Source organism: Paramormyrops kingsleyae, chromosome 7 (genome assembly GCF_048594095.1).
Source record: "Paramormyrops kingsleyae isolate MSU_618 chromosome 7, PKINGS_0.4, whole genome shotgun sequence".
NCBI lineage: Eukaryota > Metazoa > Chordata > Actinopteri > Osteoglossiformes > Mormyridae > Paramormyrops > Paramormyrops kingsleyae.
The window spans coordinates 5,778,405-5,802,480 of record NC_132803.1 but is presented as its reverse complement, the minus strand read 5'-3'; the positions used below and the strand labels follow the sequence as shown (position 1 = coordinate 5,802,480).

Genomic DNA, 24,076 nt, shown 5'->3' with positions numbered 1-24,076 from the left:
ATTTGTAAGGGTTTTCGTTGCCCCCCCCCCTCCTTCCTCCCTCATAAAGCAAATCATGCCATATTAATAAAACCCTGGTGCTTCTCATCTGCACTCCTTGAGTTGGGCTGACTTTCCTCGCTCATTAATATACCAAACAGCTGCGATGGTTTCAAATCCAAATGATCCGTCCATTTTCCACCATGTCCAAATGATGACTAAATGAAGTGTAAGCACTATTCTTTTCGTAGTTTGACAGATTTCTTCACATCAAATTAATAAAAGATTGAATCGGTTTATGGCCATCTCCCTGTTTCCTTGACATCTTCATGGACTGGGGAGTTAGAGAAGTCAAAGCTGCAAAGATTTCACATAAAGTCTCTGTAATGTTTGCTAGTGATCAAAGTCAGAGCCTGTCAGAATTTGAGATGCCCTAAAGTAGAGCCAGAGGCCAAACTGTTGGTACTCCTGTGAGTAAAGATTTCAATGCAATAGTTGAATAAGACTTTAAATTAAGTTTCTGATGTGCTATTAAGATTTGAGTTACATACATTAGTCCCAGCTAGGGTATAAGTTCAATGTGACGGAAGAACCATACAATGTAATCTTATTGTTTAACTTTCTACATGATTTCCAGAATTCATCCCCTGACTTTTTGTCTTTGTTTATGAATTAATCCATATTTTTAATGTGTTTGCATTCCTCTTATTTTAGCAAAATCGTGATTGCTCTGGTTATATATTAGTATTCCCCAGACTTTGGGGAGTACGTAAGGTTTTAGCTCTGGTTTGTTGAGGCTACCACCATATCTGGCTCTGCAGATGCCTTGGTGTGTAAAGCAATAACCCAAAAACTGTTTGACAGACAGAACTTCACGCCAGCATTGTATGGGTGCGGAAATGTAACTTCCTAAATTTTGAGACAGGTCACCCCAAAATTAATACAAACAAGGGCACTTGATCCCGTTAAGATGAAAATTATTTGACAGCTTGAAATTGAGAGCACGAAAAAGTAAACTGTGTGCACATTTAAGGGATTATGTGAGCTTGATTCATTATTTTTTGGGAACGTTAAACTAAAATTGTGCCCAAGATTTAATACACCATACCCACAAAAAGAAAAAGCCCCCAGGTGGACCCCCCCAAGGGTCGGTGTATCACATAGTTGTATCTGTTACAGTTCTTACTGTTATAAAAAATAGAATAAAAATATTTATATGCGTAAAATATAATAATATAAACAACACGTAAAGACATGCAAATTAAGACGCCACAAAGAAATGCGTGTAACCACGTAATTGGTGTGGACAAATTCGGCAAATTGGCATGAAAATGGAACATGCAGTAAAGTAATTGGTGTAATTTCAGAGTTACGCATCACACCTAGAACTCAGAGCAGTCAGGTAAAAACTCATTTATTGGCTTTCATATTTCCTGTTGATCCATCCAGTTCTTCTAGACATTGTACAGATTGGTGATTGTGGGACAGGTGCAGCTTAGATGGGCAGAGCAGGTGATGGGGCTGTCTGGGGAATACAATGCTGTCGTTCCAACAGCCTCCCTGTCTACTTTTAAAATGCCATCTGTTCTGCTGATTTTTTATAATTTTTTTTTAAGTATTCTGCCTTTATGACCGGATGGAAGAACTAATTTTACCGCTCTTCTAATGATTCATTTGTATCGGTGCCTCTTTTCCTGTTTAACCTTATGTCACACATAAATATAAAACATTTGGGATGTAGCTCTGGATGCACGACGTTGTGTGTTCCTGCCCCAAGTATCAATTACAGCAGTATAGTCTTAACATTAAAGCAGTAATTTATTTTTTAAACATCTAACTGCTTTGGTTCCTGTCCCTCAGGACTTTGAGATGAATTGTGATTTAAAGATGTCTGTCATCTGCCTACTGGAAGAGGTGTTGCGTGATCCAGACCTGTTGCCTCAGGAGAGGAAAGCGACAGCAAACATTTTAAGGTGCTTTATTAATTATCATAAGATAGGATATGAAATAAGTTACATAAAGGGATATCATCTGAAGAGTGTTGTGAATGTTGTGCAGGATGATGGTGAAACTGTGACTGCTGTGTAATACTCACGATTCTATTTTTAACAGCGTCCTTTCACAAGATGACCAGGAAGACACACAACTGAGGATAGAGGACATTCTGCAGATTGTGAGTTTTCTAACTTCTAACTGATCAATTATGATCCTCACTGATTTGATCTGAAAAGCAACAAGTTGATTTGTTAAGTTACAGCCGAAGGCAGGGTTGGACTGGGATTAAATTTCAGGCCTGGGCTTTAAAGTCCCCAACAGCCCCACGGTAAATTCTACCAAGCTGGGGAGGGGGGAGTGTGGGGGGGTGGCCTCCCATGGCCTCCCAATACTATTTCACTGAGTGGGGATGGGGGTCCCCACAATAAATTTTGCCAGCCTACATTTCCCATTAACCCACTGGGAAAATACCTGATATGCCAGGTGGTCAGTCCAGCCTTATATTTAATATTTAATATATTTTATATTTAATAAACCACCTGGGTTGTACAATGGTATGTTCAAAATATATTCCCAGAGACTGAATAAATGTATAGCATTCATGAATTAAGACATAACTAAATTCAGGGGTTATATGACAAGAAGCAGAATTACATGATAAAACATAAATTATAAATCAGATGTTATGTATAAACGGGAATATTATATCAAAATCCTGAATGCATGCCTCTTCCAGAGAATATATTTAATACAGATTAATAAAGCAATGAGGCATGATATTTTTCTGTTCTATGTAAATACTACAGTTACTAGGAGACACGAATGGTACAAACAATGAAAAATGTTAAATCGTTCTGAACAGATGTTTCCTTACATTATTTGCCTTGTAAATAGTCATATTGCATCTTTTGCTCTCTGCCAATTAGAATGACAGAATCACAGAAATAGGCCATCTTAGCGGAATGGGATTTGAGTATTTAGTGTAGAGATATTTCACAGAGTGAGATCAGGTCATATCACAGTTATTACTTTTTCAGGTAATAAAGCACAGATAGACTTTATGGACCAAACTATTAGGACACCTGGCCTGCAGGAACTTTTATGACATCCCATTCTAAATCTATAGGCATCAATATGGAGCTGGTCCCCCCTTTGCAGCTGTAACAGCTGCCACTCTGGAAATTATTGGCCATTGATCCAGAAGAGCATTTGTGAGGTCAGGCAATCATGTTAGATGGGAAGACCTGGCTTGCAATCTTCATTCTAGTTCATCCCAAAGGCATTCAGTGGGATTGAAATCATGGCTCTGTATGGACCAGTCAAGTTCTTCCACACCAAACTCACCCAACCATGTCTTTATGGACCTTGGGGCACAGTCATGCTGGAACAGAAAAGGACCTTCCCCAAACTGTTCTCACAAAATTGGAAGCAAATGCCTTGGTATGCTGAAGCATTAACATTTCTCTTCACTAGAACTAAGGGTTCTAGCCCAACCCCTGAAAAACAACCCCATACTATTATCCCTCCTCCATCAAACTTTTAATTTGGCACAATGCAGTCAGGCGGGTAACGTTCTCCTGGCATCCACTAAACGCAGTCTCATCCATCAGACTGCCAGACAGAGAAGCGTGATTCCTCACTCCACAGAACACGTTTCCACTGCTCCATTCTCCAGTGGCAGTGTGCTTTACACCACTCCATCTCAAGCTTGGCATTGAGCTTGGTGATGTGAGGCTTGCATGCAGCTGTTTGGCCATGGAAGCCCATTCCACGAAGCTCCCGGCACACAGTTTTTGTGATGTGGTTAAAGCCAGAGAAAGTTTGGGACCCTGCAGTTACTGAGCCAAAAGAGTGTTGCGACTTTTAGGCACTGCATGCCTGAGCACTCCGCGGCCCGCTGTTACCTTACGTGGAGTTTCTGTTGTTCTTAACGCTTCTGCTTTGCAGTAATACCATTTACAGTAGACTGTGGAATATCTAGCAGAAAGAAATTTCATGGACTGTCTTATTGCAAGGGTAGCATCCTATGACAGCACCACGCTTGAATTCACTGGGCTGTTCAGAACCACCCATTCATTCACAAATATTTGTAAACCTCATCACTAAACAGAATACTATTTCGATTTATGTAGTTGTAATATTTTACTTCAGAAATTAAGGTTATGTACATAGCATAAAAGCAATGTCGATCCTTTTAAAATCACAAATATCGAAATAGTCTCCTTTCATGGCAAATTATTCATCAGCTAGAACGATGCTGTTATGGGTTTTTGTTTTTAATACACTGTACACACATTTAGTTTCTGTATGTGAGGGATTTAAACTGTGTACTGAGCAAAGATTTAAATTTAGTTTTCAAGCAAAAATATTTTAGATATAAGGGCAAAATCCCTCAATTTCAATATAAAAATGTTCAAACTGCACTAGAATGAACTTCCTTAGAGGCCCTGATATTGCAAAAAGATAATTAAAGATACATTTCCGGCTAAATAAAAGGGGTTATATAACGGATATTATTAAAAACATTCCCCAGATGAATTAGAAATGGTAAGTGAATTACCATTTAAAGTGCTTTAGAACTGCAGAGCTATTAAAGCTCTGTAAACAGCAGGCTTGCCTAGATGTTGGGCTTATCAGACAGCTTTAACATCTTCATTAGACCTTCAAACGCGGTGACATTTCTGCCGATTTATTTAACCCCCCTGCATTAGAACAACACAGGATTTCTGCAGTACAGTGTCTCAGCACTGCCTGGGGATTCGATTAGCAATTCCCTCCCCTGCTTCTCTGGTATTTATACCAAGTAACGAATAAAAAAGTCTAATTACAATGCTACAATGTTCAGCTGTATATACATATATCATTTTTCTTCTATTTAGGATTATGGATATATTCTTGAATCGTGAATCCTAGATTCTGCTCAGTCTTTGGCACTGGACAATATTGAGTATTTACAGGGAACATGGTATTCAGTATCTGTAGACTAATAGAGTTCTGCTACTTGTTGCAGTAGACTGATGTGACATTTTGTTTAGGGTATATGCACAAGAATAAAAATTAAGCCCTGGGTTCTACAAGTATTGTAATGTTATGAAAGCAATTAAATATAAAAGTAGATGGTTCTGATGTTGTAGTTACTGGAAAAGCAGAATTATAAACATCTGCTTAACAGATACCTTAATACAAAGAGGCTTAGAATCTGTATTTACTTGCTGAATATTAACAGGCCCAATTGAAGTTCAACAATTGTTGTTGAAAGGTACGAGTGAGCCTAACCTAACGAAGAACCTTGAGCTTATTGCTCCTTATTTGTCTGCTAATTAATTTAGTGTTAAACTTGGAATCTAGTACCTGCCTGGATATTGAAGATGAGGAGAAGTCTGGCTTTTTTATTAGTTTCTCTAGCATCTGTGAATCATCTTCAGTGCCCCCCCCCCCCATAAGAAAGCAGAGACTCGCCCGGTGACCTGCTGCTTTCCTGGCACTAAATAAAAACAATATTTCAGTTTAGTCTGCAGGGTCACTGTTATTGAAAGTGCTGTTATACCTGAATTGGAGCCTTAGCCCTTTAAAAGCAGACGGATCCCAAAGTGTCCTTGTGGGTGACGAATTCCACTGATTGTATTTTCAGATAGAATATAAAGCACGCCATATTTTACGTGCTTGAAATTAACAACAGCGCTTTTTTAGATTTAGTTGCTTAACTTTATATATACCTGGATACTTTACTGGAGCACTGGTTCAGGTACCAAAGCAAAACAGTAGGGCTTCTCTGGGACCTGAATCAGTACTTTTTGATTAATTATGAGTGATTATGTCCTTAATTATGCTGCCCTTTTGTCAGGGTCTAGTGTATTAGATGTATGACGTCTTTCTTTTGCCACAAAGATGTGAGCCTTCAAACATTCTGGAAATTAACTAATCATGTTGTAGAGACGCTTCTCCACTTCATACAGCCAGTTACTTAGGTTGCTTCTATTTGTATGAAGTCCATAAGTGACATACAGAATGGCAGATACTGTAATAGATCACAGGCACACTACAGTTATGGAGCCAATTTAAGGAGGATGAACTTACAATGAGAGACCAGGAACAAGTGCAAGTTAGCATTTGTGCAAGAGCCTTATAATATGCTTGAAAGCATTGTAGGGTGTGACACTCTAACAGAAGAACTATTTATATCTGCACACCATTAAGTTCCTACTAGAGAAGTGCACCCAGTGTTGCCTAGATACCATAACCAAGGGGTGGTCAAGGATAGAGTAGGTCAGTGGTTGAAATAGTTAATTGTGGTATCTCACTCACCATAAGGCTGCTTGCAACGTATTGCACTGACCTGTGACTTTATGGTCTTTCTCCAAAGGCTGAAAGTCCCAAGACTGAGTGCTTTGAATCGCTCTCAGCTATGGAGCTAGCAGAACAGATCACCCTGCTAGACCACATCGTCTTCCGGAGCATTCCGTATGAGTAAGTGCCCAACGCGATAATTCCATTCCCTTTGTATAAAGGCCCATCACTTGAAGGTCGTTTCTTATGATATCACTATCACCTCGATTACTCCTTTCAAGTAAGTGTCAGTCACGGTGTTTCTTTACTAGTGAGTTTCCTTTTAAATGATGTCATCCCCTATGAGTGAGAATCAGTCATTGTGTAATTGACTAGAATTTTGAATGAGTCACACGATGGGCCTTGTGAATGTCATTTTTAGTAGTAAAATTTCTGTTGGATATATCTTTACTAACACGGCCGTGGGATATAATTCGGCTTATCATAGCCCAATGACATATGAAAGATTACATACCGCCTTTCTTGCATTAGGGAATTTTTTGGCCAAGGGTGGATGAAGGTAGATAAGACTGAAAGGACACCCTACATCATGAAGACCAGCCAACACTTTAATGAGGTACTTATTGGCCACACCTAGAGAAACCGCTCAAAAGTGCTCTGATACCCACACAGTTTTTTATTATGTCTGGGAATAATTTGTAATTTTACTCAGATCAATCATTCAGTGAAATTTTAATTAGCTATAAAGGAAAATTATTTTCCCAGTAGTATTACAAGCAATAAAAACTACTATAATTGTATCTGTCAAAATTAATACTACATATTATTTTACCCTTTTACTCCTGGGAAATAGTCCAAATGCAAATGCAGAAACGTATTAAGGAAATGCTATTTCCTGTCCTGCCCATTGATTCTTTACCAGATGAGTAACCTGGTGGCATCTCAGATCATGACCCATACAGATGTGGGCTCCAGGGCTAACTCCATTGAGAAGTGGGTAGCAGTAGCTGACATTTGCCGCTGCCTACACAATTACAATGGCGTGCTGGAGATCACCTCTGCCCTCAACCGCAGCGCCATCTACAGGCTGAAAAAGACATGGGCCAAGGTCTGCAAGCAGGTAGATTCATGGTCAAACTGGCATTTATTTAATCTGATAATATGTAATTCTGTATCTCAGATAATCATCTCCTGTGGATTTCTGGAAGTATATAAGTAACAAACTGTACTGTGAGGTACATACTGTATGTCATAGATCCCAAATTAGCTTATCACAGAGGCCATTGATAAAAGCCTTGTTCTTCTCGCAGACGAAAGCCCTGATGGACAAGTTGCAAAAGATAGTCTCATCCGAAGGAAGATTTAAAAACTTGCGGGAAACACTGAAAAAGTGAGATTTAACTTATTCATAAGTTTATTGAGTGTGCTGCTTAGTTTGTCTTCCTTGCTGAGATTCTGCTTCCCAGCGTGTGCCAGCTCACATGGTTCTGTCCTCCTAGCTGTAACCCGCCCTGCGTCCCCTACCTGGGCATGTATCTGACCGACCTGGCCTTCATTGAAGAGGGAACACCCAACTTTACAGAAGAAGGTCTGGTCAACTTCTCTAAGATGAGAATGGTAAGACTGACAGAAATGTGTGCAATAACACACAAATATAATTATCAAATGAACACTTGCATGATACTTTTTTGACAATCTACACTAGTGGATTGTGGAAGCGCTTTAAAAATGACTAATATTGGCGTTAATGTTTATAAACAATCAAAGAATGTTACAAATATCATACGGCAGCTGAATAAAATTCTGTAGTCTCTAAAAATTGAAAGCGTTTCCACAATTTTGGCCACTAGTGTAGGTTGTCAAAAATGTATCATCTATGTTTTCATTTGATAATTCTAATTGTGTGCCATTGAGCATTTGCAATTGCCTATAATTGAATATATGTATGAAAAAAGTAGCTTTCAGACTATAACTGTGATTAAATGCTTCTCCAACATGTTTCCTTTAGATCTCACACATCATCCGCGAGATCCGCCAGTTCCAACAGACTCCCTACAGGATTGAACACCAGCCCAAGGTATGTCCTCAAGGAGAAGCCACAGCTTGATCTCAGAGGGTGCTTGGGTGGCCTTGCCTGTAACTTGTTTTTTAATTATGAAATATATTTTAGAAAATGTCTGAACATTTTATGTATATATTCAGGTATATTGAAAACTGAGCCGTGAAGGAAGGTAATATGTCTGATGTCTTACTCATTATGTTAAAATAAAGAGCCATGATCACCCACAGATGACGTGAACAATGTTGATTATCTCAGAACATCTGCACTAATCAAGATCTGGCATGTATTAAATGACAAGCGAACAGCTAGTTTTCATTTGTGATGAGTGGGATTCAGGTGAAATCAGCACGCGAAAGATCTGAGTGACTTAGACAAGGGACAAAGATAAAGAATGTAGCCTGGTCAGATGAGCCCACTTTCCTTTTACATCCTGTGGATGGGCACGTACACATGTGCTGTTTCCCTGGGGGAGGTCACCCTAGCCACCAAATTCCCCAGATCTGAATCCTAAGAAGCATCACTGGGATGTGCTGGAGCAGGAACTCCAGTCTGCAGTGGTTCCACCTTGCAACTTACAGGACCTATATTGTGCTTTATCTTGAGTTCTCTGATATCTTTGCGTGCCATTAGAAGACGTGTCAATTATTTGATTGGCTCACTATGTAGGATTCTGATAGGCTAATATGTATACTGTCTAGAATGGAAATTGGCTGTTGGTCTCATGAGCTACCCCGACACTCAGCTGAGGCTAGCATATTTTCTTGTCTTTTGTGATTTTCTAGGTTACACAATACTTGCTGGACAAGACCCTAGTAATGGATGAGGACACACTGTACGACCTCTCCCTGAAGATTGAGCCACGACTCCCAGCTTGAAGCTTGTCCTTTGGCACAGTGAACAGGATGGCTATAGCAGCCAGAAAACACATGCCAGGCAGGCTGAGAGGCAAAGGAGAACAGAACTCTTGTATGGCAGAGAGAGCAGATTAGCAGAGAGAGACAGGAAACAGGAGAAAGTGGTCAGAGGAGGGGTGTCACGGCTTCAGATGCAGTGCGGTCGCTACATTCTCAGCAAGCAGAATATGAGAAGCTAGAGGCACAAAACAAGAGCAGGAGATAGAAACGCTTCTCTATTTTGAAGAGAAAAGGGGAAGTACTGGGGAACGTAGCATGTACATAAATGTCATTGCGTCATCTGGCTTTTCTCTCCCCTCTTTGTGGCAGAATGAATGCCTCACATCGCCATTTTACGGAAAAATAAGCTGTATTCTAGGTGTGCTCTGTTGGCAAGAATGACTTTATATGTCTGTAATGTGTTTGTTAGCCTGTTTTGTTTTTATTTCAGTCTCAGTTACAGTTTGGGGCGGGTAGACTGGTGCCATATGTGAACCCTTCATCTTTCATATCTTAGACAAATTGTCTCTATCTGCAGTACTCAGAATAGTGCACAGAACTCCAGTATTTGAAGAGGATCACCTAAGTGAAAGGCTTGTGCAAAATTTTTTATTATTTTTTTTTAATATTTTGCGCAACAGTGTCAACAAATGAATCTGTTATCCTGTACAACCTTAAACAGCTATACATGCAGTTTATTTCATTGCTATGGATAATGCTTGTCTCCCATCTTTTTGAGGATTTCATTCCCATTCCAGCAGCCATATTGTTTCATTTGCTGATCTGTAGATACTCGTGAATGAGTGACTCACTTCAGGTTCCCGTTCTTGAGGTTTACGATCTGACTGATCCACAGTAAAACATTAGATTGCTTCTTTTTAATCCATTCATTGTTGCAGCGTCTGGGATTATTTGTGTACTGTGTTTCATTTAATTAACAGTGACTTGTTAGCTAGGCAGCACAGTGGCTAGATCTGCAACCTCACAGAGTCGCACCTCCAGCTCTGTGCATGTTGAGCTTGCATGGTCTCTTTGCATCATCTGGCCTCTTCTGTGGAACATGCAGCTGGGTAAATTATTGTCTCTAAATTGCCAGTTGTGTGTGACTGTGTGCCCAGTGATGGACGGGTGCCCATCTAGGCCGTTAACTGTGTCATGAGCTTGAGGATTGTCGCAACATTGCTCTGGATAATCATTTATGCAAGATTAATAATTTATTAGCTCTTTGATTTTACACACATTTATCCATCTGGTTATTTAATGAAGCTTTCCCAGTTAAAGAACCTTTTCCCTCCTGGAATCATAAATGAAACCCTTTGCTCATAAATCCAGCAGGACCTAACACTAGATCTAATCCAAACTGAAGACATTTTTCTGGTGCAGTTTATAATTGATTTTTATTTAAAAAGATAAGAGAAATAAAGATTGTAAAATAGTGACATTTGAAGCCAGTATTTCTAAAAGAGATGCTTAATTATTAGTTAATTAGAAGCTTGTGATTTGCATATTACTCAGTGTGAAGTGAGACGGTATTGACTTATAGTGGTTAATAATAATCATCTGCTTCAGCAACAAAATATGACGTTATAGCCAATAAACCTTACTGACGAAATAGTTATGGTTAAACTGCTTTACGGTGTTTCATCTAATTAAAATAATTTCATACCTGTTCTGCTGCAATGCCACTTTCGAAGTTCTGTGTAATTGAACGCTTCCATGCATGCATGCTTTGGTTACTTTCTAGCATGCAATGTGTCCCTGAACTGCTCCATGGTTCTGTGAGTGCTGCCCTTCACCACAGATCACGCCTTCCCTAGTGTTTTTACCCTTGGCATCTTCAAGGTGTCCAGCTGACCACTTGTGTTGAGATTTCGTCACTGCCCTGCGCACAGCTATTGTAACATACTTGTCGGGGATACATCCAGGATGCAATAGTGTTTCCACTGCAAAAGATATGTGGGGAAATGTGTCCCCGACCACCTCAGCAAGTAGTTTGAGTGATCAGATCGCAATGCATCTTGGTGGTCATTTACATTTATCATTTAGCACTGTTTATTTCTGATCTGATCACCTAAGATGCATTTTAAAACAGGTGTACACAGGAACATTAATAGAAATCATTGTTACAGAAATGATCCATCTTAAACGTGACTTCAAATGCTTTATCATGCTGTTAGAAGCATCAAAATGTTTCTATTTTGAAATTTCAAACAGGGTGATGAATCAGTGATTAAGTGTTTAATTGATACTACTTGACAATACTCTTGATTTGAGGTTGAACTGAAACTGAATAAGCATGCAGAGTATTCAAAAACCGTGAAGATATTGTATAAGTGATGTATTATCCCCCCCTGGTGTTTAAAGTCACTACATAACATTTTATGAATGCTGGGCCCATCACAAATGCAAATCTTTTCCCGCAATTTATCTCCTTTTCACTGTGACAGCAGTTTCTGTAGAGAGTTAAATGTGATATATTTGCCTGGCTTAACGGTACATTATTTGTATGTCAAATATTTCATAACTGCATCAAATATTATGAGCTAACGACTCATTAAAGTCACTGTTGCCTGGCTATATGGCTGAGAAGATAAATATGTATAACAGCTAATTGTTGTTTATATATTTGCACAAAGATTAAGTTGGAGAGTTTACTGTGAAGAAAAAACAGACTTCTACATCCCTATAAAAACAACCACTTATATTTATATATATTTAATAAGTGGTAGTTCGAATACAATGATATGCATCTTTTCGTCATCTTGTACTTGCTTGACCCATAAAGTCAGGCTTTGTCCTTAAAATGTCCTTTTTAATCTCCATGTAATAGTTTTTGTTATTCTCAAGACTGACATACACCTAATGTGACCATCCACAGTAGGAGCGTTGACTGAAATGCCTTAACACATGACCAGCCATAAATAAAGGAATTTGCCTATACCGAGAAACGTTAAAACTGAAATTCATCTTGGGGAATGTAGACAACATCAGCATTGCCTCCCATGAGAAAATGCTCAATTTGTCAGCCTTGGTACATGTTTCGTTATTTTCGTTTTAGTTATCCAGGTAGTGCAGCTACAGTGGATTAAATGATTTAAAAAATATAAATCTTTTAATGTTGTACTGGAGAGCAGTACATTTGTTCACAAAAGCATACATATGTATTGATTGTTACATTTTTTTTTCCTTAGTTGAGAAGGCTAACAAACATTTGTTAATTAAAAAAAATAAAAAAATAAAACAATTAATTAAAAAAACCAATGCATTTATTGTGATTGACTGTTTTTTTATGGTTGAGATTCAATCAAAGACCTGTTTATTCAGACAAAATATAATAATGAAAAAAGGAAAAAGTTATAATGAATTAGTAATTTCCACAGGGCTTTGGGGTGGTGCGGACAGCAATGTAGCTATGCTTGCATGACTAGATTAGAATTTTTTTGCTATTTATTTCAATAAAGTTTTGATGTATTTATGTACATAGTGTGTCGCAAGAGAAGCTGAACTGCTTATGCTATTTATTTTAAAGTCTGCTGGGAAACATTCTGTTGCTTTTTTTAAGTTGTATAGTAGGTATTTTGTCTCTCCAAAGTCAGCATAAAAACATAAAAATTTTAATTATGTAGCACAAAATTTGTTAATTTTCCTGTTTTTAATAATTTACTGTAATGGCAAGTTCTACCGATGCAGAAATGCACAGCATTGCATGTGCATGTGCCTGAATAGACCAAACTGGGGTGTCTGATTTGTTTTAATTTATACTGTATATTATTGTATAAAAATTATTGTTGTTGTTTCTCCTTTTCTCTTTCTCTTGTCTCTTCTTGCCCATTCTTTAGGAGTGTGTATGTCTTATCCTAGTCAATGCTTACATGTAAAATAAAAGTCTTTTGAAAGTGTCTTAATCTGTTTGCTTGATTTTTGTGGGCACTTTTGCTCTGTAAATTGAGTGACCATAGGGATATTCTACAAAGCAGGATTTCCCAGTTAGCTGGATAATTTAAGTCATGGAAGAGAGGGAAGTGTCCTTCCTATTGGACAACCCTTACATTTGTCTTACATTACCTGGCTAATGAAAAAATCCTGCTTTGTGGGAAACGCCCCAGATAATCCATGTCAGGGAGGACACTTTGAGCTAGAACAGTATTTGTAAACTACCAATTCAATTAAAAGGAACTGGATTTCACTTGAGCACTGAGTTCTTGCTGTGTGCTGAATCGTCAGTCTCCTATAATCATGCATGTGTCACTAATGTTAATGTGAAATAACTGGATGAGTCTTTCAGTCATGGAAACAAACAGATCAGATCACAAGAAGAACTGAATTATTTAGCGAAGCCTAGGAGCCTTTCAGTTTTGAAGTAGTTTGTAAAACCTGTAGCTCAAAGAGTCCTCCTGACATGGATCTGATTTGATCTGATCTCTCTATCTGTAGAACAGCTGAGTCCTCACATGGAATTGAAAATCTTGTCATTCTACATTATCTGTGTGAGTTTCACAGCTCTTAGGATTAGTTCATCATTATCATTTTTTATTCCATTATCTGGTCTTTTTGGAGGCTAGATATAGTAGTCAGACTTTCAGGATCCAGCAGATACATTTCACATCACGGCATTTCGAAAACTCGCCTCCAGTTTCAAAGAACAGCTGCATGTCCAGTGTACACATTAGTCACATCTGACGTTCTAATGCATATGACACTGTTCCACTAATGCTGTGACATCAGTTTATACAAACTGGTAGCTTCTTAAAAATGGTCAGAAATGTTTGATATTACTGGCCGAGACGCATTAAAGTGTGATGCACTGCTGATGGTTTGGGCCTGCGGGAGGGTCAAGCTGAAGGGCACCCCGGGCTGGTACACGTGGATCCTGACACGTTAACAGATGAAAGGCGATTGGTTGGCATTGGAGCGGGCAGCTAATCCTGTGGCAGTATTCGCTCACTTTACACAGAGTGTCTCATTCTCTGAACAGCAGGAACGGAACACTGCTACCCAACAAGGTACTGTGGCATTTCTCTGCTTCATTTTAAGGCAAATCCTCCACCATTACCCGAACTTTACTCAAGTTTGGCGTTTACGTTCTGTAGTACTGTGAATGTGAGTGTTTTTAAAGCCATATTCTGAAATTTGGTAGAATTATATCTTTATGTATAGAAGTATCGTTGTCACTGCTGTATGCTAAAGAATTCCCCCCCTGGGGTCAATAAAGTATCTTATATCTTAAGTCCATTTAGATCTTCCATGTTTTCATCAACTATACCTACAAGAGCTTCATTTTAAAACCACCGGCAAGTCTGTGAGGATTAGGAAACGACTGAAAACAACCTGATTTAGTTTGAGCTATTTCTGTGATTACTGTTGCAGACACTTGCTATAATATACGCGTTAATATTATTTAAACCATGCATATACTCCAGAAAAAAACCATTTATATGAGATTTATAGTTATTTATAGTGGTGGTTTAACTGTGAGATGCTTTACAATTTTCTAATATATTCAGTAATTGAATGTATTTATTGAAAAGTAACATAATTCTTTTCAAACTTGTTGGTATTTCCAATATAGCGAAAGATGAAACACATTTCACAATGCAGTCTGTGTGAACTGGCCCTATTAATTGCTGTATATCCTGAATATCTAAGTTTAGATATAATTTTGATATATTTTTTATCGCAATTATATCATTTAATGTTAAATTGACTTCCTTACCTTAGATGTGTGTGTCACACTGCATAAATGCAATAAGCCATCATAAAAGACTGCTATCCAGCGTTCAGCAGGTCCTGGGAGAACTATTCATCCTATTGTTGAATCTTAAAGTTCCAATAATGTACCTTTATTCAAATGAAAAGGTTGTGCCCCCACTTTCTATGGCTCACTGTCCACAAACTAGCTATAAGTAGCATTTTCAGATTTGCCTGTTTGCTCTCTTGCATTCCCGCGGTCTCTGCCTTTGGTCTCGCCCTTCAGTGGTCAGTCAGCAGCTCTGACCGGTTCAGAATGTCATGCCGGATCACGAGGCCTGCAAACCGTGCCAACTGGACTCAGGGCGCCTTTGCATCTATTAATACTCTTGCTCCTGGTAATAACCTTTTAATGCCCCCCAGCCAAGCTGATTTCAGGGCAAACTTCCAAACTTTGGGTAGGACGGCAAAAACGTCGCCTACAGCAGATCTCACAACCAGTCAAGCATTTTTTACTGCGCCGAAGTGGATCTAACTTCCTTTAACCTTGGGATTAGGTTGTGCAATGGTGTTCTCAGCTTTCACTGAGATACTGACTGTCACTTCTTGAACCACCACTAAAATGCCATCTCAGCACAGTCCAGAGCACACCGAAGGGTATCTGTGACACTCCCATGTTAACATAAGAACTTTGATTATTCTTACTTCCAGATAAGCCGTGAATAATCATAATACAGTGAACATGCTAATTCTGCTTCAGTCAGGTTTACTACTCCTTATCTTGACCATTGGTTATGAGAGAAAATAATTTTGAACTTTATGGAGAATTCCATATTGTAAAACTTCCAGATTGTATGTTCACTGTTACATAAGTGCAACAAAATTCATTACAGTTGCAGATCAAGTATTCCAGGATAACGGCAAAAATCACTTGGTGTAATATGCTTTTTCCCCCAAATATATATGTATTTAAGAATATTTTTCGAATATTGAAGCTGAATTAAGATAAATTCCTTACTGTAGCACAATCTAAAATGAAGGACATATTTCAGTCAATTATGAACATTTCAGTTTGGTCTAGGATTTACTACTTAAGAATATTATATAGTTATTTACGTCATAAAAGCACCCATACTTTTAGCAGATAATGCTTTATATATTTTTTCCTTTCGTGGCTTTCTTGATTGGTACCGTTTTATTTTGTATGGTGTTCTAAATGCCCTTTGATTGCCCCTTGATTGCCCTTTCCCTGTGCCTCACTTCCCCCCAAAGTCTTCTTACGTGTTGTCGTAACCCTGAGCAGCGAAGATGGCGAGCGTCTTCACCCGCATGATGTCTGGCCGCGGTGTCGCCCTCATGTTGGGCGGCCTTGGCGCGGGCTCCTTTGCCACCAGCTACCTGAGGGGTGACTCTGCGAATGTCACCGCCCAGGAGAAAACAAAGCTGTACCCCCCGAGGTATCCTCACACTTAGGAAAGTGTGCTTATTCACTTACTTGGGGCATTTTAAACCAGCCTTTAACTCTCCATCTACATCGTTAGTCACTATGGATTCTGTCACTAACACATTACCCAAAAAGTTCTTTAAGCAATAACATATGAGAAGTAGTGCAGTTCTACTACAATATTTTCACGGCTGTGATTTGGTCATAGGCACGAGGGCGCAGTTCATAAGGTATACAACAGTTCATCGAGTAGCATTCATAAGGTAACAGTAATAACATACAGCATATTTTGTTTGTTTATTTAAACATTTATGGGCCTCTGCAAAGAAAAATACGTCAGCGAAATTGAGACGGGCTATCACGTCCAAACCCAAATTCAGTCCATAACCAATGTAGTTTTGTCTAATATCACCGACGTCAGCAGTGAAACAACTAACCAGCTTATCAGCGGAATAACTTTGCATTGTAAATTAAAACCATGCCACAGGTCTAATAAATAAAATATTGTGGGGCTCGAGTGGCAAAGAGATCACGAGGTTCACCAAGTTCAGTTATTAGCAGACTGTTCTGTTGCGCAAACCTTAAAAGAATAAAGAATAAACTCACACACAGACATGGGAGCCTTTACGGAGACATAAGTGGATACAGGCTAATAGAGACATTGCACAACGAGTCATTCTCTGAAACTTTTGTTTTTCGTTTTGGCAGCGTTTAAAAACTTATAATCCAAAACAGATCAAAATAAATCCAGCAAAACTGAATAAACCTTTACTTTACTCTCCTTTCTGCCTACATTCATTTTTGAAACCGGTGGAATCATGGGCAGGTTCTCAAAAGACACCAAGCGAGAACCACCGGCACCGGCTCCGTGTTGGTGGAAATGAGGCACATGTAATGGTATTTAGGTTCACTTTTAAAGAGGAGCAATGCAGCTGCAATTCTTGTCCAATCAGATTTCTTGGTTGGATCTAACTGTTGTATAAGAAACAATAACGTCAAGAAACCCATTTGTTGACATAGTCTTGTTAAAGTTCCGTATGAATAGTTTCCATGCTCAGGTTCTAATAAGGAATTTGAGGTAAATAGACTGTCAAACCTCTAGTACTCAGATGTGTCATTTCCAGAACTTTAGCCAAGGTTCTGTAAAAGTCTTCTCAAAGTTGGCAGAGAATGTTCTTACTGTAACGTTAATGGAACGCTATTTCCAAATTTTACATTTTAACAAAGGTTCTGTCAGTGTCGACATGATAAAATTATTACTTATTACTTTTATTAATTATTACTAACACCCCTTTAATGCAAATATTATTGAAAAACATTGTTTTATAATAAAATATTATTTTATAAAAGTGTTTATATACTGCGAAGATGCTGACCAGCCCTTAACCCACAACCTTTCCGGTGTAAATCGACAGTGTTACCCTCTGCCCTACCATGCCCATCGTTAGCTTTTATATTATTAGCCTTAGTTGTAGTAGTAGTTGTTGTATTAGTGAGATAACATTCTCGGAACATCAGGAAAACTGGCTACTTTGAACGTTTCTATACCTTAATCGTAACATTAGGTAAACGTTGCTGGAATGAAATATTTTTAGCGGGGAGAGCTCTGCACATAGTGTGCTTGCAGCTGGCCCAGGGCCAGATAACGTTATACCATGAGGGAGCTTTCATCTGCGCAGCCAGGCGAGCCTCTCAATAGCCAGAGGTGCTGCAGTGCCGTGAAAGCCGCAGGACCTGCAGTGATGCACCGGTGAGCTGTACATCAGCCGATAACGCTGCCAGGGGCAGATAACTTTAATTGCTATACTCAGAGCCAGACGTAATGAGACAGAGCGAGTCGGCCAGCAGTGACCAGTATAGCCCATCTAAAGAAGCAATTAAGTAGGAGAATGGAAATGCCACATCTGGACTGTGCCATGAACGAGGCTAAATATAGCCTCAATGTGGTGCTCAAACACTGACAACTGGAAAAAAATACCATTATTCTGCTCCAGCACTTAATTATTCCTACAGACTTCACAAAGGTGTACATGAATACTATTTTAAGATAGTATACACTATACAATATAGTATACTTATATACTATAATATATAAGTATACACTAGTGGCAATCGTCCAATAAACATATGCAGTCCAATATACACTGGACGATTGAATAAGTAACTGGAGCAATTTCTGCAATCTGTAATAATTGTATAGTACTTACAATTGTTAAGGAAAGGAGAATTTATGTATTAAGTCAAAGTAATTAACTCAATCCGGCTTTTGTAGAAGCATTTGCCCTCTATAAACATTTTATTGTAGCCATAGTTTCTGGTGAAGAGATGGTTTGAGTGCGGCTGGTAGAAATATTAACGGCGTAAGTATGATGGTTAGCAGCTTCACCATGAATCCCTTAGTAATGCCATTGTGCGTCTTTGTTCTCCAACAGTGCCGATTTCCCCGACCTACGCCAGCATAACAACTGCATGGCATCTGCACTGACGCCGGCCATCTACAGCAAACTGCGCGACAAGTGCACCCCCAGTGGCTGGACCCTGGACCAGTGCATCCAGACCGGCGTGGACAACCCTGGGCACCCCTTCATTAAGACCGTGGGCATGGTGGCTGGGGATGAGGAGACCTATGAGGTTGGTTTTGGAATCTGAGGAGCTCCCAGTGTCATAGCTGTGTCCATTACAGTTTGATACTCTGTAAAAGTACCACTCCCGGGAATATACTGGCTAATGAGTCACCAAGTGATTAATGGCATGAATTTAAAATCTGAACATTATCAGTTCAAATCCCAGGACCCAGCCCTGTAATATACTTGACTGAGGAGTATAAACAAACGTGATTCAGTAAAATTTCCAACTGCCTCATTTGGTATTTATAATGTGCTTGGAATAAAGTGTCGTCTTTTGGACTTATTATTCTGCCTGTTTCATGCTCCTGCTCATATTTATAAATCGATATAGTTATCAGAAATGATATAGATCTGTAAGTTCAGCATTTAATGAATTATTGGGAAATATGACGAGTTGTTTTGTTTGTTCTTCTTCAGTGCCTCTCAGGTTATCTATATATTCATGAGAATTTTTGCCATCCGTAGGTGTTTGCTGACATCTTCGACCCTGTCATCAAGGACAGACACAACGGCTATGACCCCAGACGCATGAAGCACCCTACTGACCTGGACAGCTCTAAGGTAATTAGCTTACCAATCTTCTCTTACCATTAGGTGCAGATTAATGCCCCGGCTATCCTAGCCTGTGGTCTAGGGCCCCAGCAAAGATCAGGGCCCCGTCCCGCCTTGGGGAAAGATGGAACTGTTAGTTAAATCGGCAACAACTGAGTTATCTTGTTGATGCCAGCCTAGGAGCCCCAGATAAGTTAATCCGCCTCTTCTTACCATGGCAACCGATGGCCCCTCCCCCCGTAGATCACCTCTGGCATGTTCGACGACCGTTACGTGCTGTCATCACGCGTGCGTACGGGCCGCAGCATCCGAGGCCTGAGCCTGCCTCCTGCCTGCTCCCGGGCTGAGCGCCGCGAGGTGGAGCGCGTGGTCGTCCAGGCGCTGTCGGGCCTCAAGGGCGACCTGTCTGGGAAATACTACAGCCTGGGTGAGATGACCGAGAAGGAGCAACAGCAGCTAATCGATGTAAGCAAGCTGTCCATCTGCCTAGGCCACGCCTACAGTATCTCAGCGACACTTCATCACCCTAAACGGACCCTAATGTGGACTTTAATTCAGATACTGTAAAAGCACACACATACATACAAACACATAAACTAAATATATTAATTTAGTTGATTCATCTATAGACCTTGATAAAACAAAGATTTGAACAATTTGAAATATTTCAACAATTAGAGAGTATAAAGCACAAACTATAATTACCTTAAAACAAAACACAAAACTAATGACTAACAGATTTAAATCCAACAAAGAGAAAAACACAAACTGACAGCAAAACAGAATAAACAAAGATAGTATCGATGACTAAAAACAGTTTTTAGATTGTTTTCTCAACCACATGAGAGCTATAAGTTATTTATAAATATTAAACACAATATTCACAAGTGAAGCTTATCCAGCAGTGTGCTTTCAGCACCTGGTGGACCTGTTTGTGCATGTGACCTTTGTCGTGTCACAGACTAGGCTTTCCCCCTCACTGTGCTGGTTGCCCTTAGTGACATCAGCTAGATAAGCCAGTCTGTCCTCTGCAATCGGCAGCAGCCATAGCTAGAGGTTTGGGCCCAGTAGAATAGCCTCGAAGCTGAAGACGGCACAGAGCTGTTCCCTCATACCTCTGGGACAGAGGGCTTCATTCCTCCCTCTCATCTGTCTGTGTAGGGCTCTGTCCCATGTCCTCCACAGTTAGGCTAACTGGCATCCCTAAATTGCCCATAATATGTGCGAGAATGTACTCTATGATGGACTGGCATTGCATCCAGGGTGTCCCCTGCATTGTGCCCTAGGCAGCCTGGGATAGACTCCAGCCCCCCTGTGACCCTACCGAATGCTCAGATCCCGAGATGGATGCCCCAAAGATTAACATTTCAGTTAATTGGAAACAACTTAAGAACAGAAGCATAAACCAAGATATCAGCATTGATAATTGTGGAAAAACCATATATTGGATGGCAAACAGACATGAGGGGTAGAATGGGACAATTGTATTAGCATGTTTGGGAAAAACTAGCCGGCCACCTGAGTCACATGCAGGCAGCTGTTCGGCTCCATAAACTAAATCCTGTGTAACCCTAAACCCTCCAGCGATACACCTATATTCTCTCCATGTCACAGAAACATTCATAAATTAATAACTGGTATTTTTTACTCACTGATTTATGACTTTAATAAATGATCACATGACCTTATTATTGCCCACATTTAATAAATATGAATAATAAGACATATGGTTTAGGTTATGCCTTTGAGCTGCAGACTTAACCTGAACTGTGCCATGATTAATTTAAATCAATAAAATGAAATAGTTCTGGATAATATCACAATGCAACAATAAGAATATGTATTACCTACATAACTTATAAATTACAATCATACTAATCCTACAAATCCTGCAAGAAGACAACTTTGCAATAAAGCCATTCACCTGAAATGCTCACTCTCTCTCCTCTGCCAAAGGACCACTTCCTGTTTGATAAGCCCGTCTCCCCCCTGTTGACATGTGCGGGTATGGCCCGTGATTGGCCAGACGCCAGGGGGATCTGGTATGTTGAATGGGATTGCTGTAATGGCCTGCTGGTGTGCCAGTTAACAAAAGCACCCCGGGACGAACCGGGACAGGTCATGAGTAACACATTTCAAATCATTGCAAGGTGTTGTGTGTAGAAATCTACTTAGCAAACAACCTGAATTTGTCCAACATTTTAACCAACTTCAATGCATTTGTGTTTTTGATTCATATGTCACCTAGAATGAGTTCTTTCTAATTTAAAGGTTTTATAGTAGCAGTAACCCAAACTCTAAAAGTACACATTTAACAAGTAGCTTGCTGCTAACTCTGACAGCAAAGTATGATTCTGCATAGTTATTTATGAATTGCTCATAATCTTATTCATTAATTTCAGTTAATAATTATTGTCAATAAGTAGCCCTTGATTAATTATTTTTAATGGCTTTTGAAACTACATCATTATCGTGTTATATGTTACACAATGTCTCCTGGACTGCCAAGGTTGTTTGTTTTGTTTGTTTTTTGTTTGCAGGGGTGAAACTAAAGATTTTTTGCTGCTGGCCAGCTGGACTAATTCATTTTTTTTAAGCCAGCGAGCTAGTGTTCAAAGGGCAATGTACAAAAAAGTACATTGCCCTTTGTCTACATTACCAGCCTCAGGCGAATGGGCATGCTTAATTTGTTTGTTTGTTTGTTCTCTCGTTGTTTGCCTGAGCTTAATCCTGAACCCTTGTTCTGCAGGCACAACAATGAGAAAACTTTCCTGATATGGGTCAATGAGGAAGACCACACTCGCGTCATCTCCATGGAAAAAGGAGGCAACATGAAGAGGGTGTTTGAGAGGTTCTGCAGGGGACTCAAAGAGGTATGGCCTCCCCGATCAACTGATCCATTGACCCCCCCCCCCCCCCCCCCAAAAAAAAAAAAAACATCTGATCCATTTCACTGGGTATTCAGTGTCACTGGCCTTAAAGGTCATATACAAATTTATACAGGGTGTTTCAGTTTGATTTTAACGTTGCAAAATTTCTCCCCATCTAAAATACCATACCTAAAAACACTATGTACCGCATGTTAAAAAAACCTTTCAGCCTTTGGCATACAGTTGCTAATAACACGTTTATTTCTATATGTATGTTAATCCTATAAATAAACTAATGAGATTCAAAACTTAATGAGACAAAAGTTATTATCCAAACATGGCTCTTGCTCCCCTGCCCCCGCCTGATGGAGCCATTTACCCCATCTTCCAACAGGTGGAGCATCTGATCCAGGAGCGTGGCTGGGAGTTCATGTGGAATGAACGCCTGGGCTACATCCTGACCTGTCCCTCGAACCTGGGCACAGGCCTTCGGGCAGGGGTACACGTGCGTCTTCCTCTGCTCGGCAAGGTGAGCAGACCACGCCCATTAGACCACAGTCACAAGTATCTCGGAAAACCCTAGAACCTGAAACCCCTATGCAGCCCGTGATGACGCTCCCTCCGCTCCAGCCAATGGCGTTAGGGAACTTTCCGAATGTTCATGATAACAGTAGAGAATGGCATGAATCTGTGTTGGATCTGGTAGGATACCCGCTTCAGTAAGATTCTGGACAACCTGCGGCTCCAGAAACGAGGCACCGGCGGTGTGGACACCGCGGCCGTGGGGGATGTGTTCGATATTTCCAACAACGACCGCTTGGGCAAATCTGAGGTAAACTTGGCTTCTTCAGAGTAAAAGGTGTAAAAGACAGTATGAGTCAAGTACAGTGCTGAACAAATAACCGAAGTCATAAACTGGAAAGTTATATAGAAAAAGGCAGAAACCAGAGTAAACATAGTATATTAGGGCGAGTGTCGTCTTATCATTATTAAAGGTACGTGTTTCCTAACATACAGTACAGGTCACATTCTGTCCAATAGGACGCTATGCGAACATCACATACACTCAATACAAACCTATATGGGTATACTGCATCTGTACTGTATCTGTGCTAGCTAAACAGCCAAGATACTTTATATAAAAGAGAGAGTACACATTAAAATAACAATAAAAACTGTATTAAAGTAAATACATAAATGTGTAACATTATGTCTGCTGTGTGCCATTAGCCAATCAGGATTTTTCAACTCAGTTTTAACCTTATGGGACCTCGGATATATATCTGGTTGGATGTTGTGTGAAAGGACGTTAAGCAATGCAGAATTATTATTATTATTATTATTGGTGTTATTGGTGTTGTTGCTGTTGCTATTAAACAGATTTCACACAAGTAAACGATGTCATTTTGTCAACTCTGTCTAAATTTCTTCTTCCCCTTGTATTTTATTGTGCATTAGGTGGAGCTGGTCCAGCTGTTGATTGATGGTGTTAACTACCTGATTGAATGTGAGAAGAAGCTCGAGAAAGGGCAGGAGATAAAGGTTCCTGCCCCCATTCTCCAGTTCAGAAAGTGAGCCTCACAATGTGAGCTATAGGCAAACATGCTGCTAGATCACCTTCTGTTTTTTTTTGCAAAACCGAAGGTCTTACTCTGTAATAAACTGTAATATTTTAAATA

The 24,076-nt window shown here is 39.7% G+C and overlaps 2 protein-coding genes and 1 long non-coding RNA gene across 5 annotated transcripts in view; 2 read left to right on the top strand and 1 right to left on the bottom strand.

Annotated features, from left to right (window-relative positions):
- LOC111859979 (ras-specific guanine nucleotide-releasing factor 2-like) overlaps positions 1 to 13,116 on the top strand; it is a 60,802-nt gene extending 47,686 nt beyond the window's left edge. For all 3 annotated transcript variants that reach the window (XM_023843221.2, XM_023843212.2, XM_023843230.2), the window contains 9 exons: positions 1,840 to 1,952; positions 2,092 to 2,152; positions 6,338 to 6,441; positions 6,793 to 6,877; positions 7,184 to 7,381; positions 7,572 to 7,651; positions 7,761 to 7,878; positions 8,270 to 8,338; positions 9,106 to 13,116. In XM_023843221.2, the coding sequence (XP_023698989.1) occupies positions 1,840 to 1,952; positions 2,092 to 2,152; positions 6,338 to 6,441; positions 6,793 to 6,877; positions 7,184 to 7,381; positions 7,572 to 7,651; positions 7,761 to 7,878; positions 8,270 to 8,338; positions 9,106 to 9,198 (921 nt within the window). In that variant the 3' untranslated portion in view covers positions 9,199 to 13,116. The remainder of the gene's footprint in view (positions 1 to 1,839; positions 1,953 to 2,091; positions 2,153 to 6,337; positions 6,442 to 6,792; positions 6,878 to 7,183; positions 7,382 to 7,571; positions 7,652 to 7,760; positions 7,879 to 8,269; positions 8,339 to 9,105) is intronic.
- The window catches only part of LOC111860007 (uncharacterized), a 21,634-nt gene extending 6,371 nt beyond the window's left edge, over positions 1 to 15,263 (bottom strand). The window contains exon 1 of the long non-coding RNA XR_002841942.2: positions 14,930 to 15,263. This is a non-coding gene — a long non-coding RNA (uncharacterized lncRNA). The remainder of the gene's footprint in view (positions 1 to 14,929) is intronic.
- Positions 14,078 to 24,076, top strand: ckmt2a (creatine kinase, mitochondrial 2a (sarcomeric)). The gene is made up of 10 exons (XM_023843235.2): positions 14,078 to 14,219; positions 16,177 to 16,361; positions 18,781 to 18,979; positions 19,441 to 19,536; positions 19,771 to 19,992; positions 21,484 to 21,569; positions 22,277 to 22,400; positions 22,792 to 22,926; positions 23,104 to 23,229; positions 23,856 to 24,076. The coding sequence occupies exons 2-10, from the start codon at positions 16,213 to 16,215 to the stop codon at positions 23,970 to 23,972; spliced, it is 1,254 nt and encodes a 417-aa protein (XP_023699003.1). The 5' UTR covers positions 14,078 to 14,219; positions 16,177 to 16,212; the 3' UTR covers positions 23,973 to 24,076.

Bases quoted from the DNA above. Each gene is read 5' to 3' on its own strand.
- ckmt2a (XM_023843235.2), top strand. From the start codon at position 16,213: ATGGCGAGCGTCTTCACCCGCATGATGTCTGGCCGCGGTGTCGCCCTC. The intron at 18,980-19,440 runs GTTGGTTTTGGA...TGCCATCCGTAG, and splicing joins GGGATGAGGAGACCTATGAG to GTGTTTGCTGACATCTTCGA. The intron at 19,537-19,770 runs GTAATTAGCTTA...CTCCCCCCGTAG, and splicing joins CTGACCTGGACAGCTCTAAG to ATCACCTCTGGCATGTTCGA.